Source organism: Motacilla alba, chromosome 1A (genome assembly GCF_015832195.1).
Source record: "Motacilla alba alba isolate MOTALB_02 chromosome 1A, Motacilla_alba_V1.0_pri, whole genome shotgun sequence".
Classification (NCBI taxonomy): domain Eukaryota; kingdom Metazoa; phylum Chordata; class Aves; order Passeriformes; family Motacillidae; genus Motacilla; species Motacilla alba.
Window position 1 is genome coordinate 50,572,905 of NC_052031.1, and position 21,818 is coordinate 50,594,722.

General features: G+C 41.0%; 2 protein-coding genes across 7 annotated transcripts in view; one reads left to right on the top strand and one right to left on the bottom strand.

Annotated features, from left to right (window-relative positions):
* The window catches only part of NCF4 (neutrophil cytosolic factor 4), a 54,314-nt gene that overhangs the window by 23,664 nt on the left and 8,832 nt on the right, over positions 1-21,818 (bottom strand). For 2 of the 4 annotated variants that reach the window (XM_038155283.1, XM_038155281.1), the window contains 2 exons: positions 16,722-16,870; positions 3,185-3,310 (listed from right to left, as the gene is read on the bottom strand). The gene's annotated coding sequence lies outside the window, so the exon portion shown is untranslated. Of the gene's footprint in view, positions 1-3,184; positions 3,311-12,474; positions 13,121-16,721; positions 16,871-21,818 lie in introns of those variants that run through there. The other 2 variants (XM_038155284.1, XM_038155282.1) reach the window with 2 other exon arrangements.
* Positions 200-21,632, top strand: PVALB (parvalbumin). Of its 3 annotated transcripts, none has more exons than XM_038155304.1 (5): positions 200-218; positions 11,639-11,706; positions 13,674-13,806; positions 14,297-14,406; positions 20,053-21,632. In XM_038155304.1, exons 2-5 carry the CDS (start codon positions 11,646-11,648, stop codon positions 20,079-20,081), a joined length of 333 nt encoding a protein of 110 aa, XP_038011232.1. In that variant the 5' UTR covers positions 200-218; positions 11,639-11,645; the 3' UTR covers positions 20,082-21,632. The 3 variants fall into 3 exon arrangements, with proteins under 3 accessions (XP_038011232.1, XP_038011230.1, XP_038011231.1); XM_038155302.1 differs by lacking the exon at positions 200-218 and adding an exon at positions 7,981-8,067; XM_038155303.1 differs by lacking the exon at positions 200-218 and adding an exon at positions 11,180-11,198.

Below are 21,818 nucleotides of genomic sequence, written 5' to 3' on the forward strand. Positions count from 1 at the left end.
ATTAAACTTTGAAATCCCTGTACAGTGTATCAGATGCACTTCTCGTAGGGGAGCAGAAAGTTCCAAATGTTCCACTTACCGAAATGTAGGAGAACCATGTTTTTCTCTACAGGTTTCTCAAATCTTCTACATATTTTTCAGGATGACCACAATTTCCCTGATTTTATAAGAGCAGGAACTCAGCAGTTGAAACAACTTTTCATTTAACTCTACATCAGGTATGTACTTGTTTTTTTCACATAGGTACATACTCTCCTCGACAAGTGTAGATTATGTAGGGAGAAGAAATGTACATGCACACACCTAGGTTAAGGCTGCATGCATGCTTGAGGCATCTGTTCCTGGTGACATCCACAATGAAAAGGTATTTATCTACATCTCTCTCTCTCAGCATGCACCTCTCAGCCTTCGTCCTCACACAATCAATCATTTCCTACTTGTCTCACATACTCATAAATACTTACCAGAACAGATAGTTCTCCCAGTCTTAGTGGGTAATGAAAGACACAGTGCTTTAAAACTTTGTATGTCAATACTTAGTTAGCGTTGGTAACAATATATGATCATTCCTCATTCCAAAACTGTATTCTTCTGTGGTTCTTCTGTGTCAGAAGATGGACAATTATGTATCCTCACACACACACCCACACACACACACACAAAACCCAAAACAACAAAACCAAAACAAACATCACAACAACAAAAAACCCCTCAAAACAAAACCACAAAACAAAACATAATATGACAGTCCAGTATCCACTCTTTCTTATAAACAATTAAAAAGCACATGCATAGACTATGGATGCTTAAGAAGAAGCAGCATAAGAGACAAATCTTTTACTTGGTTTTGCCTTTAGATTACAATCTAAAATATCAGTAGTTTTCATCAGTCACTGATATCTAACAAGAAATCAGTACCCACATAGATTTATGGTGTCAATGAAACTCCTAACCAATTGGCCTTCTCTCTGCGAAGTAATTATTCAGCGCTAATAATTGATCCCCATCACATTGCAGTCCCCGAGAAAAGCTCTAGAAGAGGACCATGGTGAAATCTCCATTAAAAACACCACAAGAGTCTCAATGACATCTGTGGAAGATGGCTCAGACCCTCAAAAGATGTCTGAGTTGGAACTGCAGCTCTCGGGATGTAAAAGCAATTCTTGCAAACCAGGTTACATTAAACTGGTGAAACAAAAACAAACTTCCTCTCCCAAGACCTCACAGCATCTGCCCTGAGGCCAAATCAAAGATTTGTTCACAAAATCATTTGTCTATCCTTTCCTCCAGTTTAGGGTTTTTTTCAGGAGAGAAATTGCATGTGAAAAGTGTGATTTCACTGTCTTTATTCCCATGGCTACTAGAAACTGCTAGAAAGGGAATTGGGCATATCACACAAAATGTCAGGTTAACAAATACCAACACAACAGCTCAGAGAAACAGACACTTTATCACACCTTCATCCTCCCATATCACACTAAAAGAAAAGAGAAAAAATCTACAGAAAACTAGCCAAAACCATGAAAGGCAATCAAATACATCCTTCAGAAACGTAAGCTTATCTAAAAATAGTATGAAAGGTTAAGCAAGACACTTGGTTTTACTCATTGCAGTAATAAAGGTCTTTGTAAAGGATTTGCACAAGTTCTGGGCCGTCACAGTAGCATCTGTCTTCTCATTGCTGGAGAAAAATGGTGGTGAGGATTTAGAGCATGTATTACCTGAGAGAGAAATCATCTGTCATTCCCTGATGGGGCATTAGCAAACTTTTGCTCTCCTGGGAGAAGGAAGAGCCCCACTCCTCCCCTGTCTCTTGTGAACACAGCTTTAAGCATTTTTACAACATGCCTATGAATACAGGCTTATGAATTATGTTAATAATTTCAACAAATCTAGTTCTATTAAGAGAGGGTAAAAGAAGCCCAGCTGAAAAGAGACAACGTTCAGTGCACTTAAACAGGGTGATTATGGTAGTCAAGAAGAGTTCAAGTAACAAACAAATCCTCTGTGCGAAAGGAATGATCTCTTTGCTCCACCCAAGTGAAACAAGCTGTCACAAGCTATACTTCTCACCATCGAGACCTAGAGTAACGAAAAAGAAAAGGATGGTCCATTTTGGAAGATACCACCCCATGATAGGATATAATGCGCAATTTCTTGTGCCACTATACTGTGTGGTCTTGTGTAAACAGTTGATTTGTTGGTGTTTCAGTTGTCTGCCCTTTAAACAGGAGAAAGTGTTGGAAAAATAAGTTCCTAGGCAGCCAGGCCATAGTAACAGAAGACATAGAAGTATGTTACTTCCAAGATCAACAAGGTTTTTAGCAGGCCCTGATATTTGCTTTTTCCTTCACAAATTACAGAGCAAAATTGTCAACAGAAGTGCAGAAAAAGAACTGAGATTATAAATTTCAGAGGCAAAATGCTGCCAACCAGCATCACTTGTGTCTTGCAAGTCTCTGCATCATCCACAAGCAAGTTATTAATTATCAATGATTATTTTCTGAAATGTCTCATTCTTCTTCAAGACAGAAGCTTCTGTGTCCCAGTGAGATCAAAACTCAAAAGGCTTGGAAGGCTATTGCCTCTTACAAACAGCCATCAAAATACCAAAGTGCTGATGCATCTCTACCAAGTGCATTGATGCTCTACTTCTAGATTACAACACTTCTTTTACCTACACAAGAAATATATACAAAGTCTTGAAAGCAGGAATTCAAAAAGGCCCTGCAATAGGATAACTTCTGCAAGAGATTGCCACCATGAACCTTTTGGGGAAGGAGAAACAATGCAAACATCAAAGCAAAAAAAGTATGGCCACAATGAGGATCAATTCAGATGTGCAAAATTTAAAAAAAAATATATATAACTTTCTATAAAAAGGGTTAGTCCAATAAATCTATTTCCTTTTTGCAAATAATTTTTTAAGGAGTAGGAATAAACTTTTTCACTTTCATAGGAAAATAAAGATATACCCATACATAAAATTATTAACAATGTGATGATTATCAGAAGGAATATCTAAAAGGGAATTGTAAGAAGTTGAGATACAATGGAAATGGCAGGGAAAATATACTTTTCTTAGGAATATGCCTCTGAGTATTTTTTCAATTTTTTTTTCTCCTGAACACAGAGGATAAGGATTTTATGAGAGATGAACTCAAATTTTCAATTTGACATTTACCTGAGGGGATCCCAGGTGAATGCTGCTGGGCGAGCTGACACTTGAATGCCTGTCCATTCTCTTAAGAAGTTTAGAACAGGTAGCAAGAGCAGAGATTTCCTTCCTGTAGTCTTCCATTTAGGCAACCTAAAGATACAGAGAAGTGAAAGCACAGGAGAATTCAGTGTTTGGGTCAGATGCAGGCCATGAACAACATGAATATATTATTTTAGTGCAAATAAGATCATTTTGTATGTATTTGTTTATTAAATACTGTACTGATGCTGTTCAACTCATTTCATCAGAGTGACTGAAACAGCATTTCAGAATAATTACTTTTATTTACTGTCATTCACCTTAGCTGGATTCAAATCATCACTTTAACTTAAGAAGATATCTCATTTACTAATCGTATAAATGGAAGAACTGTTTTCTAATGAAATATTAACAATACATAAACAGCTGACACAACAGTGCTCCTGTTCTGGTAATAGTTATAGACTTCTTTATCTAGCAATTTACACTTGGGATCTTGGCAGCAGAGCCCCAACTTGCCATTTGAGCATCACAGCTATAAAATTCTTCCCACTTGCTGTTAACCCAGAAAGATATGACTCCTTTACAAACCTTTGACTTTTAAATCCATCTCACTGGGCACTAACATCTCTGAGATTAATTACAAGTGCATTAAATTTTCTCTTTTTTTTAAAGGGGAAAAAAAAGACAAAAATGAAATTTAAAAAAAAAAAAGAAAAAAAAAGGAAAAAAAAAAAAAAGGAAAAAAGAATTAAAAAGAAAAAAAAGAAGAAAAAAGAAAAAACCCCAACAGATTAATCAAAGAATGACTATCAAAATTTGGGTTACCACAGGATTCCAGCTGCTAAAACTAAAGTCCAATTTCCCCAAAAGCTGTTTACCCTGATCTAAATACTTTGACTGTTCTCCTACCAGCAGCCTAGTATAAATAGGAATAAGTAATGAAACCATCTTTCTGCTGTGCTAGTTTTTCTGGAATATAACCCCTGTGGTAATAATTACATGGGGCTTATCCATCCCAGTGTGAACACCACCAGAGTGTCAATTATGACAAATGCCTGATACCCACAAGTGTCTGTTGTAAAGAAAACCAACTGTTTCCATTCTCCTAACCTTGGGGTCAGGGTTTCCCACTGGGACTAACAGCTTTTTTTCCTGCTGTAAATATCCATTTGAAGTTGCTAGGAGGTGTTATGATACACAGACCTACTCTTTCAGCACTTGCTTTTTTCTTGTTTGGTAATTTGAGCCCAGCTCTCACCAGGGGTTTACACCTATCTCCGGGTTTTTATTTGTATTATCCCCTTTGGGTGAGACATTTCGCTTTCTTTTCCACACCATTTGCAATACAAGCTGGGGAGTCCCCAAAGCCCACTGGTAGCATGGACTAGTGGTGACCTATTTCTTACCTCTGGGGTATCTCTTGCAGCTATTTGCTATCTTCAGCTTTTGAGACAATTATCAGAGGAATGGAAAAATCAGTAAAAATGGAACCACTGAGCTTTGATCCTAGGAATACAGACTTCCCTTAGGCAAAGCCAAGAACAGGTCATTGAGGAGGAAATTAAAATTAGTATATACGAAACAAAGGACGCTTTCAGTAGTAGAAACAGTGACAGTAGACATAGATAAAAGTGTTTGGAGGAATGTAATCACAAGGCAGTCAGATTACACTTCCCCTCATCCTAACCCAAATCACAACCATTTTGGCTCAGGAACAAGCTGGAGTGGCCTGTAGGAGTTTAATAACTTTCAGTGGACCTCTCTTCCATGAATTTGTCCATTTTCCTCTCCAACACATAAAAGTGCTCATCATCACAACATCCTCGGCAGACAGAAGGTTCAGGTTGGTCATCTGGAAGAATTTAATCCCTGAAAGGGTGGTTAAGCATTGGAATGGGCTGCTCAGGAAAGCGGGGGAGTAACCATCCCAAGAAGTGTTCAAGAAACAACTGGATGTAGCACTTACAGCTGGTAGTGTTCAGTCAAAGGTTGGACTTGCTGATCTTGGAGGCCTTTTCCAACAGTAATGACTCTGTGATTCTCTTATATCTTTAACGAATAAGGAAAATCTATGGGGAGCAAAAGATGGCTGGCTGCTATTCTTGAAGACTGAAGTTGCTTGTCTCAACACAGCAGACATAGGAGAGAGCAGGAGGCCAAGCTTCCTGTTTTAAGGTGCTGTGCTAGTGCTGTGATTATACCCTCCCGAATTTTGGATACATTGGCTGATAGGGACCTGGAGCACCTTATTATTCAGATTTCAGTTATTTATGTGTGGTGGGAAAGAGAAAAAGAAATTATAATGGATGAGCATCCCTAACTCCACACTGTACATGTATCCTAAAGGGAAACCCAGCCCTAATCTTTTTGTGAATGAACCTGATTGAGATGATGATAGTAAATATGCAACCACATTACCAAAACTGACAAGTGCAGTAACACAAACTTCCTCCCTAAATTCTACCATTTCACACAGGTGAAATCTCAGAATCTCAGTGAGCCACAACTCTCCACACCTTCCAGCTTCAGGAAGATTTGTACAAATAACCTAGATGTGTCAGATTTTGATTGTATTCTTCTTACAAAAAAAAAAAAAATCCCAACAACAAACCCCCTTTTACTTAATTAAATGCTTGACATGTAACGAAGGCCTCACTATATGCCCAATGTGGACAAAAATCTGCTTCTGTCTTTGTAAATAAGCCTTAGTAGGAACTAACTAAAAGGATAAGAAAGGATTTCCACTAATAGGATTGCTTTCACATGGCTGAATTACACAGAGGAATCACAACGACTGGCCCTGCACTTGCTCTCCTTTCACCAGTAGACAAATGCAGTCATTCCAGTGGAACAGACAGAGATGGAAGTCACAGTCCATTAGCCAAAAAGACAGTCCTACAATCCTTATCCTCTCTAAGCTGCCAAAGGAAGGTAAAAAAGTTGTTCTGGCAGCTACCAAATGGCAATGAAACATGCAGCTAACAACCATGAGATACTGGTATCTCTGAACCAGAATCTAACCTTGGTACTACACCAAGGGTTTATAATATGGGAAAGGGGGATGCAAACCCCACACGACTGAATTTAGCAAAGAGTATTCGATGACTTATACTCTTCCAAAGGAAACAAACCATTTGGCTGAAACATCTGGACCCACAAGGGCCAGCTACTTCACACTGTAATTATCACCTGCTCTGAGCTAGGGTATGCACACAGTGTTTGTGAGAAATTAACAACGCTGCTGAAAAGTAGTGTTACTTCCCATACTACTGCAGCACACTGAAAACTCAAAAACCACTACAGGAAGTGTAATAGGAAAAAAATAAGTAAGAGAAGACAAATTATTGAATTAACCTTTGTCATGTTTGATTCAATAAAGCTGCCTCTTTAGAAATTATCTAAAGCTGATGGAGTACTTCCAATCTTCCAATTTATCACAGAACTCAGCATCTAAACTATATGCAGTAGAGACATATTTTTAAATATTCCTATCCTATACATACCTCAATTATCTTTCCCCACTTCTAGGATCAATTAATCAAGCTAGAAAAATCTGAGCTCGCTTTTGCAGCACCTGCCTTTCCCAAAAGATAATTTCCATTGTATCACAAAACCTTGGTTGCTTTTAACCTAAGAAATGTTGGGTTTGAGTGCTGAAACAGAAAAAAACCTTTTTTTTTTTTTTTAATCATAAATGTACTACAGATAAATGTGGTGCATAATCCTTTATAAAATGTTTTCCCTTGCCAGAAAAACATTAAATATCAGGAAACATGTCCCCAAATGGATTACAGAATGGCAAATACATTTCATAGGCATTTTTATTGTTGTTATTATTGCTTGACAGAGTAAAAATAGAAGTGTCTTCAAAGGTGTCTTTCCCTGGAATAGGCAACTCAGCATAAAGAGAATTTTATATGCTGGAAAGGTTACAGTCAATGTATTATGGCTGTAGATATAGGATCTTTTCATTTATAATTCCCTGTCTCTCCCAAGGAAGCACAGGTTGTAAATTTTTTAGACTTCTACAGCACCTTGCCCAATGGGGCCCTGGATGCAGATTTTGCATGCCCCTGTAAGTATGAGCAATCAGAATTACAACACTGAGTTTGTTGCCTGCAGGAAAAAAAATAAATAAATCTGACTTTCTTCAAGGCCAAGAGGTAAAGCTGAATGTTGTAGCTTCAGGTGCAGGAAGCAATTGAGAGCTCTTCTGTTTTGTTTCAAGTAGTATCTGTCAGGGCTAATGAAAGAAAGGGAGCCTATCTTTGCTTTCCCTCACGCCACTGAGGGGGTTACATCTTCCTATTCCTTTCGTGAGCAGAGTCCCATCTCTCGAACGGAACTTCCTAACGCATCGTGACCTCCCCAATGCCACCTTCATCCGATGTATGATTCATGGTCCTTTGCAAAGCGTTTTCCCTTGCCAGAAAAACATTAAATATCAGGGGAAATGCCCTAGATGGATTACACAATGGAAAATAGGTCTCAATGGCATTTTCATCGCCTATTTGTTATTTGCCTATTTGTCCCTTAACAGCTCACTTGTACTGCTTGCCTCTCCCCTTAACATTCAAGTTTCATGCGGACCATCAGTTTGCCAATGTAATGGGTTTTCACAGCCAGGGGAAGGTAAGCGCCAAGGATTATTAATAGCGTTCCTCTGTTAGTTAAGGGAAAGATAAATGTGACACCACCAACAAAACCCCTGAATATCTGATACCAGTGAGGAGTGGGTATCACCTGCCGAAAATAGAAAGAGCGACAGAGATTATATAAGTGGGGTTCCTACCCCGAGTTCCACCTCTTCTTGAACACCTCCCTATCTAACACCTTTTCAAGCGTGCTTACAAGAGATCCAAGAGGTAAGTAGCAAGAAAATGCTCAAATTTCCGCAGCAAAGGTGGATTCGCCAGCTTCCGGCAAGAAGCAGGATCTTCACAGATCTGTCACTTCGGCATCGTTCCCCTTTCCATAAACAAAAGCCCGGAAACAAAGAGATGCACATCTCTCAAACATTGAGGAATCGCTTCCCGCAAAGGAGACTCCAAATAAGAAGAATAGATCATTAAAAGGAGTAAATAGGTGAACTCATTGAGGGGGAATGAGGAGAAAAGCAGGGGAGAAGGTGGAAATGACAAAACTGGGAAAGGGAAGGAAGAAAGTGAACGAGAACGCGAGCAAGGACTCCCGAAGAGGTTTTACTGAAATAGCCAGCTGTGAAACAAAGAAAAACAAAACCACAGGATCCAGAACACCTCTGGAAATGGCACCTCTCTTTCTGCACAGATGACTGTAAGCGATGGGATGAAGTTGCTCTCTTTGGTGGAAGCTAAAGGAAATGTGTCACCCTTTTTGCGAAGGACTGCCGTCTTTCTGCTTCCACTCTTGGTGTGAGGGCTTCGTGCTGTTCAGGAAATTCTCCCTGGTTTGCTTTTGGCAAGGGTGGGCTGATTTCTACTCAATTTATTTGGTCGTTTACTTAGTAATGATATCATCATTCTGGTGTTGGTGCAATGGGGAGTTATCTACACAAAAGTTTTGGTGCAGACAACTTGGAAATCCACTGTGTGGATTGTGCAAATAGTTCGGGCAGGAAAATTGGCAAAATCTCAGAGATAAAAGGAAAACGCGTCATTCATCTCGCAGGGATGACGAGAAAAAGATGAAGGGTCGAGTGAGAACTGTCAACTCGTGAGACACCTTTTTTATTAGAATAACAGTGTTGACTACAGGTTGGTGGTTAAAAGCTTCTGGAAATTTGCTAGCTGTCCTTAAAGAGAGGCACTGCTGAGGCGGGAGCTGGGCCTCGGCCGCTCCTCCATGTCAGATCCCAGCTGTCCGCTTCGCAAACCCGGTGTCGCTGCTTTACCTTTCTGGCTGCGGAGGGTAGACACGGCTTCTGAGCTGGGGGAAATGTTATTTACGCTCTACAGATGGCTCCACCTGATCTGAAGCCTCATTTTTCTGACACCTCTCACTTTTCGCCTCCACAGCATGATTAGGCCGTAGAGGGCTGACAGATCCGATGACGGAGGGAAAGCGGGGCAGTTCGCGCATCGTTAGGGATGCGGAGGGAGCCGCCCGGCTCCCATCCCCAGGACACAGACAGGGAATGCGCCTCTGGCCGCTTTGCTTGGCATGAGGCTAGTTAACCTGATCGGCGTCTGCCAGCACAGCAGGCAGCGCTGCGCACCGCCAGCGCCAGCCACGGGCTCGAGTTACCCCCGAGGGCCGCCGGCCAAATGTGCTCTGCCTCGTCAGCAGAGCGGGGCTAACACCGAAACACGAGGCACCCGCCCGGAGAGCATCCTCGCTGGCGGGCGGGCAGGTGCGTTCCCGTTCGTAGGGACCTCAAAGGAAGCTCCGTGGCTCAACAACGGGTTTGCAAAGGTTCCTAAGAAAGGGGGGAAAGCTGCGGAGACTGAGGCCCAACTCCTTTTCAGACCACACCGATGCCGCACGCAGCAAAGAAGGGAAAGCATAGGGCGATGTAGCATGGGGCCGGCGATGTCTGCACTGGCAACAAGAATAGAATGTCCTCTCTTCCCTCATTAAGGAAAGGTAAAGGGACGTCAATTTCTTAAGATACGGCACTCTTGTCTCTGGTAAATAGCTGCATATTGATGGGTCTGTACTCATTCTACGTTTAAAACGGACTAACAATAGAGTCCTACCCCTGAACTCCGCTAAAGCAGGAGACCCCAGTCCCCCAAGCTGCCCCCTTCCACCTCGCAGCTCCAAAAGAACGGGGCCTGCAGAGTGAGAACGACCCACGCGAGAAGGTGTGCAGAGCTCTTCTGGGGGGCTGCTGCTTATCTGGGTCCAGCATCCCAGAGCTCAACTCCTCTTTCCCTGTAGAGCAGGGAAGGGTGAGTTCAGCCTAGGGAGAGGCATCCATCTCCTTGTTTGTCCTTGGAGAAAAGTAAGCATCTCTTGCACCTCGGAAAATACACGAAAACGGGAGGCCGGGGGTGGGGGGAAGTTCCAACGAGAGAAAAACGTCCGTCCCTTCCACAATGAAGAGACGACCTTTAGAAAAGAAAAGGAGAAGAAAAAAAAAAAAAAGGAGGGGACCCCAGTGTCACCTCCTCCTCAATCCTGCGCTCAGTGTCATGGTAATGACTTGCCCATTATAGCGGAACTTGGGCCGTGGAGAGGAAAAAAAAAAAAAGGACGGGGCTCATACTTTTAAAAGCGCCGACTAATTATTGACAGCACAACCCGAGGTTCTGCACAAGCCGCCCCCTTTTCGAGGCTGCTCTCCGGCGGCCCCATTCAGAGGAGAGATGTGATCGTGGCAGCGGGACCGGGCCGTACCCGTCGATCGCACCCGGGGATGTCGCTGCCACCACTCTGTCCTCCCCCGTCTCTCCTGGAGCAGCGATGCCAATACTCCTGCAGAGATCTGCCCTACTACTGGGCCCTAACCTTGGCTTCCTCAGCCTAATGGCTCCTGCCCAAACTCTGAGAGCAAGTTGGACTACTTGCCATATTTTATGTGAAAAATGGGCACAGACTCTTGGAGAGAAAAAAAAATAACCCTAGAAAACACATTACAAATCCTTAATGGTTTGTTTGGTTTTGGTTTTGGTTTTTTTCTTTTATGCTAATGGGAAGTGCCCGGTCCTGAGAAACCCACTACCGCACAGGAGCTCCTCACGAGTGTGTTGTCACCTCGCATCTCGTTTTGCCATGTCTTATCGCGGAAGAGTCTGCAGCATATTGTGCATTACAAACGGGATCTGTAGGACTCGTTGGGATGTGATAATTAATTCAGTGAGGAAGATGCTTAATATGGACTGGCCTGAAAGAAAAAAGGTCTAAAAGGAATATGTGTGTGAAGGGGAGGGGGAAGGGAGAAGGGGGAGACGTTTAAAGTGGTTGAACGATAAGGCAAATGTTCAAAAGCTACATTACATTTGCTTCCCGACCTCAGGAGCAGCTTAAAGCTTGGCATATGCTGCAGTTCCTTACTCATCGCCGAATATAACTGGTAAAGCTCTTTCTGACTTACTAAAGGAAAAGGCTCTGCTCTGCACCACTAGTTTGTCCACTGCACACGAGGACTTGACCTTGGCAAAACTCTTTCTCCAGCCGGTATCACAGCAGCCTCTGGCACTGCTCCAGCAGGGCTAAGGCTCCAGGCTCCCGGGGAGCGACCCCCACCTGCGTCCTCCCCCACCCCAGACCCCACAAAAGCATCCCCCGTGCCCTCTCTTTAGCTGAACCCTCGCGCCTGTGGACTACTTGGTGTTCTGCAAACTGGAGAGCGACAGCCCACAGCACTTATCCACGCAGAGCTATAGAGCTGGCACGGGTCCAGCCTTTCCCGGTGTGCCATCCCCACACAGCACTGCAGCTTTGGTCATATGAGCAGAAATGATGAGAAAAGCACTTTTTAATCTTTTCGCACTTGCTTCCCTGTTCAAATAGTTGCAGGATGGCTATGACTGACTTGCTCAGCGCTGAGGATATCAAGAAGGCTGTGGGAGCCTTTTCAGGTGAGTGCTTTTTTCCTATTTTTTTTTTCTTCTCTCTTTTCCTCCTTTCATCTCTTCAGGTTAGGATAGCTGTGCATTTATTTCAGCTATGGGAAGATTAGAGGAACTAGCTAGACAAAATTTCAAATGAGGATGTGTTTTCAGATGTTCAGTTAATGCCTCTGACAAGTTTATGAAGTACAAGGCTGCATCCTCAGCAAAGTTGCCCTGCACATTACAGAGGCAAAATATATATTTTTAAGGAAAGTAAGCAGTAACTGCAGAGAGACTTTGCTTCTACCGAGAGGATACTTTCAAGGGGAACAAACCCCTCGGCGAACCAAGCTGCCTTGTATCTTGGTGTGGGATAGAGAAGTCAGCAGTGGATGTCAGCAGCTTCCCCCTCATTCCTGAAATTTAGTTTCAGATCTTACAGAACTGCTGTTTCCCATTTCAAGGATATATGAAACCACTCTGTACTTTCTATGCAGAATCCCCGGGTGGGCTTTGCTTTTCGGGATGGAGAGAAGGCAACAGTAGAGCACGGGTGCGGGCACACGGCTCGACTGCAGGGGCTCCCTGCAGGTCGAATGGCTGCAGTGGTCCACACTTCCCTCTCAGACTCCTCCGGGTATCGGATGCTCCCTACCCCTCTCACTCATCGCGACCCCCAAAACTGACAGCAAACCCTCTTCGTGTTTACAGAGATTCAGGTAGCTAAGGTCGCTCTCAAAGAAAGCCAGAAATCGTGCTCCGGGATGCACGTTGTCCCCCCCTCCCCCAAACTACCTGGCTGACCGCACCATCCCGGGGAGCCGCCTCTGTCAGTCCTGCTCTGTGCGATGACCTTCCCGAACAGACAGAAGAGCAAGACCCGCTGAGCCCGGCTCAGCTCAGAAGCCGGAGGGTCGGAGAGAGCGACAAATTGCTTTGCTGGATCCAGCAGCTGTTTTACTCATTAGCTTCCATTGTTCTATAGCCATCCCCAAGTCCCGGAGCAGATGCAATTAGCAGCAACTAATGACAGATCGCGGGCAGATCACGGAAGACTGAGCCTCCTTAATTTTATGTAATGGGAAAATTTAACGCGGCGGGAATAAGAATTCATGAGGAAGGGAAAAAAACCCAAAAAAAACTCCACCGCACGTTTTGGAGGTTACTATATGGTATTTCCAATCCACATCACAGTTGTTAGGCTACCTGGGTGGGACAGAAGCGGGTGCGGTGAAAGGACAAGGGAGGTGGAGCAGGTAAACTCGGCTCCGATTTCAAGGGCTCGGGGTTGTTTGTTTTTTTCCTCCCCCGAGACAGCTCCTCACAAGGTCTTGCAGGCAACGCGCCGTGCAGCACTCCCTTGCAGTGTCTGAGCTCACACACCACGATTGTACATTCCTTTAGCGGTTGAAATGGAACACTGATTTCTAGTAAGTCACCAGGAAAAAAAAAAAAACAAAAACACCAAACAAACAAACAGTGCTCTGAAACATTTCATGCTTGAGCAAGAGCATTTTTTTTTGGTTTTTTTGGGTTTTTTTGGTTTTTTTTTTTTCTCTTCGGGGTGGAAATCTCAAAAAGCGACAGCTATCTAATAGTCAGAGTCTGCTTTCAGAAGTCTGTTCTAGTGTAAAACTTAGAGGGGAAAAAAAATGTTTAAGGCACTGAAATGAAACCAAGCACGTTAGACCTCAGCTCCCAAAGCTCCCAAGTCTATCACAGATTTCTTGTGTGACCTTGGGCAAGTCTCATCCTTCTGTAGCTCAGCTCTTCATCTGCAGAATGGAGACATTGCCTCTCTGCCCCTTTGTTTATTTCCATTAGCACCTGTGAAGCACGGACGATTACCCTGCGTACACCCATCCTACCACAGCTGGGCTCCACTGTTCCTCCAAGGCAGGAAAAAGCAGCATGGAAGAAAACCACGGGTATATGTTGGTGTGTGTGTTTCGATGACTTTTCTAAGCAGTTCTCTGGTTTTTCATCTCTTATAGCGGCTGAATCTTTTAACTACAAGAAGTTTTTCGAGATGGTAGGATTGAAAAAGAAGAGCCCAGAAGATGTGAAGAAGGTTTTCCATATTCTCGATAAAGATCAGAGCGGCTTTATTGAAGAGGAAGAATTGAAGTAAGTAAAGTTACATCCTTTCTCAAATATCCCTGCCTTTAGAGTCTAATTTCCTGTGGGTTATTTTTACAAGACTCTAGGCAGTAACATACAGCTGAAACTCTTGACTAGTATTTGTGTGCTATGCCAGTTGTTTGCTGAGCACATGAGCTGAAGAGTGCTGGAGACAGCTAGCTGCCACTTGGATTGCAGGATCCCTGAAACACAGGAATGGTCAATACCTTACAGGTAGTTCTTCAGCCAAATGCAGTTCCAGAGTAAGGTGCTTCTGAATGTTAAAGAAGGTCAACAACAGAAGACACAACGCTGGATTCCAACTTGTGTCTCAAAATAGTGGTACAAATAGATATGAAGTGTAATTGTTCAGTGGGAAAAAACCAAATCCAAAACAAAACAAAAACACACAACAAAAACAACAACCCAAACAAACAAACAAACAAAAACACCAACCCAAACAAACCTTCCTTTATTTTCTATGCCTCCTCCTTAGGTTTGTCCTGAAGGGCTTTACCCCAGAAGGAAGAGACCTATCAGACAAAGAAACGAAGGCTCTTCTGGCTGCTGGAGATAAGGACGGTGATGGTAAAATTGGCGCTGATGGTATGTAATTAGAGGAGTATACTTTGACAGTAACAACCGAATATTACCCTTACACACAAGAACTGAGGAAACCTAGGAAACACTGGGGGCCGTGACCTTCTGAAGGGCACAATTTGGGTTTAATGAAATGCCAAGTCCTGCTCCATTTGCTGCACCTTACTTGGAAGCGTTAGAGCAAGAGGAGCCGAGTTGTGACACTAGAGGGGGCAGGAGCTCACAGAAGCCGGCTGTGGGTCGGGCACTCCGCAGCGCAGGATGAAGTACCCAGCCAAACTCCACTTCAATGATTGGCATTTGTCTGTTGATACCAGCGGAGGGAGGATCAGGACACTGCGAGTTCAGGGACCGAGGCTTGAGTATAAAGCGTAGAAAGAACAAAAGCTAAACGCCAGCATTTCTGCTTGATGTTTAGTTAGCGGGAAAGTAATGACTTCGCATGACTTAGCAAAGCAATGCGCTTAAAATTCAAAGTACACCCATTTTGCTACAGAATGTCTACACAATAACAGTCTATGTAGCTTATGCTAGTGTTTACGTGGGTCTTCACACCTAAGAAAGCTTGTGAGTCCCTTTTACTGAATATGAGAAATACAAGAAAAGAACAACTTTTCCTCTCACTGCATTGCTTAAAAAGCTAGTGCAGTTTTCTATTCCCCCTTGGGATGAATCAGCTTAGCCCACACACAAAATTTCTCCTTTTTCCTCTTTTTTTGGAGGTGAGAGTGAATGAAACACACTGAAGGAGACAAGAAGAGATGCAATTCTAAACTAAAGCTTTCCTCATTGAAGGAGATAGAAGCTTGTGGCCAAAGTACTAAATCACCTAGAGAGCAGGCAATTGCTAGCATTTTGACATATCAATAAGCCATATCATAATTTGAAATAAAAAAATACCTAAACTCCCTCATATCTCTCTGTGTTACCTAATCTCTTCGATTAAAAAAAAAAAATCTCAAAAAAAAAAAAAAAAAGGTCAATGAAAAGAGAAATAAAAAGCAAAGTTAACTAACACAGTCCCTAGCTTAGAAGACAACACACAAAATCAGCCTCTGACATATCAATCAGGAGATGCACACTGGCATATCAGTGACTATGGCCATGTTCCTAGATCAAAGCCTCCTAGTTTCTCCAATCATCACTTTATTATGGTTTAGGTGAAGCTCCTGCTAAACTTCAGCAGTGCTGCTGAATCCAGCGTGGGTGTCACTTCTTGAAACTTAATATTCTTTATTATACAGGTATTCTTTATACACACTAAAATTAGTGATAGTGGTACTTAAATCATTGGGCAAGTTTTTCAAAAGAAAACTTAATTCAGGTAAGTAAGCTTACAGCTGATCCACCAGCCTCATATCAGATAAATTTTCCGCTATTCCAGAAGGCTGCAAATCAAAACTAGTCTTAATTGGAATAAAAGAATAATATTGCATAATGATTTTGGCTTGTATAAGAAAATACAGCATTAACCTTCATATTTAAGACTACCATAACTTTTTCTTTGAAACAGTGCCTGAAACCCAATACACTGTAATAAAGCAATATGAAATGCCTCTTCTCCTTATCTCTTTCTTCTGCAGCTTTTACTGTTCCCTAACTTTGAAATGGAAATACTCTGTGTTTACACTTGATAATGAGAAGAGAATGATGTGTTTTTTTCTTTTGATTCTTCTGACCATATCCCTACCATACAACACTACCAGTTTCTTTTCCATTTCCTAAATTGACTTTAACAGCCAATTTTTACACCAGAAAGGCTTGAAATACATATAAAATTTAACAGCTGAGACTGTGACCAAAGGACAAGGAGGAGAGATACTTCCCAGCTTTTCCTTTGGCCCATAAATCCAATTCAAGAATATAACTGCATATGTAAATAAAATGTAAAGTCACAAATGTACCTCCCATTCATATGCAGTATTGCGATGCTGTATTTCTGTTGCAAACCAATTTTGTTTCCCTGCAGCTGAATCGTCAGGCATCACCTCTACCCCTTGTTTCAAACAGCAGCTTCCTAAATCACTAAACGATTGCAAACAAGCAGCCTTTCACAGGGGTTAATGTTAATTCTCCGGATGGCCCTTGAATGCGGTCCCTCAGGAGCCCACAGCAGTTGTAAGAACTGATCTTTAGGGATTTTTAAAACCACAGAGACAACTTTCTGAGATGTATCATCACAAACACTAATCCTAACCTAATCAGCCTTCTTCTAGCTGGGGTCTCACATTACAAATTTTCTCTGTTTTCTTTTGATTTTCTTTAAACTTTTTCTCATTCCTGCAAGACCATTCAGCTCTGAAATAGTTTCAGCAGTTTACCTCTTGTCCCACCTCAGTTTGAATGTGTGGCCAATGAAGCAGTTTCAAAGAGCTGAAAACTTGCAGCCAGTTCCTGTAAGACCTGATCATCTTCTGAGCAGTGTCAGACCCCCTCCACATCCCACCAATGTGGTCAGAAGATGATGAATCTGAAAAAAAATTGCAGGTCAAGACCAGGTTGCCTCATAACACAAGCAACCTTAGTTTCTAGCTTGGGCTGGAAAATGGTGCTGAAGCACCTCTACTAGCTTCAGGAAAATATTTATAAGAAAGATGAGAAAAAAAGAGAAAATTTCTAGTAATAATGTTGTTTTAAATCTATTTTGTGTATAAGCATTGGACATGAATGTCATGCCTTTTGGTTTCTTGATATTAATAGACTTGAGAAAGCACATAGAGAACTTTCAAGGATCATGCACTGTGGGCAGCACAATCCAAATTTTTATCCCTGTAAAACAGAATGTTGTAAAAATGTGACATTAAACATGAAAAATAGCAACTATTAAGTCATGGCCTTGCCAGGTGAAAGCCATAACAAAAACAACAACAAAAGCAACAAAATATTTGGAATTCCTTCTTTTCTTATCCTGCTTTGTCCTCTTCTATCTTCTAAAATAAACTAGCATAAGTCATTACTTATAAAGTTTCCTAAACAGATTTGCTGTTGTAAAGAAAATGTAAAAAACAGAATCTGATGAGAGAAATCATGAGCCTATAACATGTCCTCTGTAATCATGTCTGTCATTTCAGTGAAATACTAGAGGGCATGCATTATGCTGGTATACAGTACTAAACTGTACTGAACACAGTGTCCTCTCCTTTTAAGTTAGAGCTTTGACACAAAACAGCCAGTGATTATTTTACAAGACAAAATGGTCTAAATCCTTGCAATTTAAAGCCACTATTTGTGCAAAGAAAGACATAACTTAATTTTGTTTGGAAGGGTAACTACTACAACTGGAAACAAGGATGTAGTAAATCACAAGGATTCCCTCACTAACAGGCCAGTGGCAATAACCATTTACAAGGGACTGATATACCCTGCCTTATCTCAGAAGTTTTGCATATTTGAATGTCACAGACATATTTTATGAAAATCCTTTTGTTAGGATTTTCTTCTCCTGAGAAGCTGAGAGGCCTCAGGAGCAAAATATAAGCAATAACTGTCTGCTGCTGTGAAATGCAACAGGTGCATCGTTGATGAGTTCATATTGAGTGTTTTTACTTAATAACCAATCAAGGATGCAGCTGGCTTAAACTCCCCAGGAGTTACAAAACTTTGTTATTCATGCCATTCTATTCCTGTCTCGCTTTCTAATGATTTCTTTATCTCTATTATTTTAATATAATTTTAGTTTAGTATTTTTAATATAATATATATAATAAAATAATAAACCAGCCTTCTAAAACATAGAGTCAAGATTCTGCATCTCATCCCACATCCTAGCTACCCTAAAAGCTACATTTGAGTACACTTTGTAATAATGCTTCTACGAGACACCTGTGGTTGGACTAACCTTCATACAAAAATGAGTAGTGAACTAATTTAGAAGATTATTCAACTGGAACACCCTTGAAATATTTTAAATACATTGAAAATCCTGGGAAAAGTGAAATTGTTGCAATTACTCAAGAAGGAGTATTTTATGGTTTGCTGGCTATCACAAAGTACCTGTAAAATATATTGCTATTAAGTGATAATAGCACTACCAAAATGTATTATAGAAAATATTTGGCTGCAAGTCTGAATAACCTTTCCAAATATATTCTGTAGATACAAATTATCATAAAAGGTATTTAATTTAGCTGTAATAAGTATGACAACTTGTTTTAACAGTAAATGCAAAGTTAGTTTTCCCTTTTGGAAAGGTTTGACCCATTGCAATTCATGTTTCTCTCTGCAGAACTTATTCACACAAAGATTTAACAATGATGGCCTTTCTCCTTTTCTGCCCAGAACAGCTAGGGGTTTTAGCACAAACACTTTATGTTATCTCTTAAATTCAGTTTGCAACACTTTCAATCTATGTACCCACCATGTACAGGATTTATACATGTTTTGTGTTAAGTAATCTGCATCACTAATCCTAATTTGGATTTACATCTTTCAAAATGATGGATAAATTTGGAATTAATTTAAACCCTCTGACATTTTTTATTTCTCAGTCTGATTTGTCTGCATTTGGCAACATAGTTTTTGGACAAGCTATCAAAAGTGCTGTTTGCACACAACAGTCAATTAAGATCTCACTTGTTTAGAGTTTAGCACTTTTCAACTGAACTCCAGAATATTCTTAAAATGCCTGATTTTAATCTTCTATCTTTTTCAGTTGCCAGACTTTACTCTTCATTATGTCAAACTTCAGTAATTTTTTTTGAGCCTTTACAGATGACTCCCTCTCCTATTTGTCATTTTCCTCTCAGCTGATTATGTTAAACCCATAAACCACTCTCTCTGCATACTCTCTAATCCCTTTATCGTCTTTGTTGCTCTTCTTGGGATTCCCTCCAGTCTGCCAGTCTGTCATTTTCAGTACCCTGAGGCACATACAACTGTGCAAGGTATTCTCATGTGCAACTCTTCCAAGGTTAGATGGAGTTAGGAGTTATAACTAGTCAGCCATTCACCAGGACACAAATGTGCCTTTTCCATGCTTTATCTCCCTGCTGAAAGGCAGTATATGTACTAAAGCATGGAATAACCCCAAACTGCAGATAGATATGTTTATGTAAATATTATGGATGTACCACTAATAAAAGCCACAGGGTAAAATCCTGGCTCTCTGGCACTACAGGAATTTTTCTCATTCTTACAACATGATCAAAACTGCTACATAGGTTGGTATCAGCCTTCTGTTTTTGTAATCTGTCGTTTTCACTCAATTTACAATTACAAACTTGAGTTTAAATGCAATGTAATTATAATATGGGACACAAATACTTTGAAAGACTCATTAAGGATTCTCTTTGCCAAACTCTGATATAAAAGAAATTTATCGCACTACAAGATTAAATTTCTACTTCTTGCCTTCATCCCATTGAGATTTACAAAGAAATAACCAAGAACTAATCAAGTCCTTTAGATGAATAGTGGTGGAAGTCTTACAGTCTGGCATGTATAGTATTTCTCCCTTATTCTCAAAAAATCCTTTCATTTCACTGTAAGATTTCCCAAATCATACTTTCCCTTTAATTAACTCAGATTTCTTTACTCTTCTGTTCTTGTGATGTTTCTGTTGCACCAGTGACTCTGTATTCATTGTAATATGCTTCCTCTTTCTTTAAATTTTGGGTTTTTAAAATATTTTTTAAAATTTTTTCCTTTCTCCAGAATTTGCAACTATGGTGGCTGAATCATAAAGGCTTTGACCAATGCAAACACTTCATCCATCCTTCACTGCCCAATTCCAACCACCTCCTGCTGACTGCTTTGGCTCCTGTTCTATTTATTTATGTTATTTTATACTCCAGCTCTGTTCTCTGCAATCCTGCAACTCTGTAATTGTGCTGAAAGACACTGTTAAAATAATAAAGGTCACATCAATCTGGGCTTTCTTCTCTCTCACTACAACTTGTTTCTTATTTCATGTAGGCTTGGCACACGCTGAGAGAAAATGTTACTCGTTTTTTTGCTGACATCCCTGCTGCTTTATCCCTAGCCAGGGTAAAGTAGGAAGAAATTTTAAAAATTATTTCAGATAAAACATGCATATAATGAGTCATTCAGTCCAAGTCCTGAACTGTGGCAAAACTGACTGCATTATTTTTAAGCCATCCCTGCTAAATGGATGCATACTCATAGCCTGGAAAATCTCTAGTGATGGAAAATCTCTAGTGATGGCAATTACCCAACTTCATTTGGCAGTTCGTTCTTTCAACTTAATCAGTGTTATAGCTAAAAAGTATTTCCCAATATTTAAACTACATCTCCCCTGCTGCATTTTTGGTGACCAGTAAATTGACAGTCATCTGTATCATTTGTTAAATTTGCCCAGTGCAGAGGGATTTTTGGATAACAGGTTTGACAGGAATATCAGCTGGTGCCAATCATACATGAAGATAACTTCGTAAACTCTCAAAAGCAGTCACTTTGGAAACACAGGGTATGTTTACTAGCAATGTTACAAAACTATCTGGGACAGGAAGAATGGCATACTCACAAGAAATAACAGTATGAATTTCAGGAAAAAGAGCACCAAGATTCAGGTGTGATGCTGCAGTTGCTAATCCCACTGTAAAAACAGTAACTCAGAAAATCTCATCCAAAAACATTTATTCTAAAACGTTACCAGATTAGTTAATATCTTCTTTGGAGTTACATATAGGAAACTGAGACTTATGCTAAGGAAATGATTAGCCAATAGTAAGCCTATGACAGAGCTCAGTAAGTATTTCCCAAATCCTGATCAGTAACTGGCACCAAGCTTATACTTTTTACCTGTGTTGTTGGGGGGTGTTTTGCTTTTAAAGCAAAGACAAAAGCAGGGGGAAAATCCTTTCAGGCAACATCTCCCCCACATCTTGACAGAACATTGATTATTACTGCAGTAAAAAGGAAGGGTATTTTCCATTTCTGTGTTCCAAACTATTCCCTGCAGCAATAATACCTTATTCAATTTAGATTTACTATCACCAATTTAGTGGAGGCAACAAGATAAGGCGGGAACCCTGTCATCATCACACTGTACAGAATGCCATCCTCTGCCACAGCGATTACCCAATGCTACCCGGGAAGCCAATAAACGTTCCTAAAGCCATTTTAGATCCTCACTCTGTAGTAACTCGCAAGGAAGACTTTTTGCTGAAGATGCTGTGCGTTCAAAAGAAATCCTTTGGTTTTGCACACTGTATATACGGTTCTGAAGGATGTATTGATTTTTAAGTATTCTAAATAAAGCAAATGAAAACGGGTTGCAGTGGAGCGAGTTTATTTCGGGCTTTTTCTCGGCAGCTGCTGACCTCGCGTGGCAGTAAAGCCTCATTACAGAGGCACACAGGGCTGTCGAAAAGCATCCGGCACCCCGCTACTGCAGCAGCGAGAATGAAGGTCCAGGGAATTCGAGAACCGACACAAAAGTCGCTGCATAAACAAAGCCC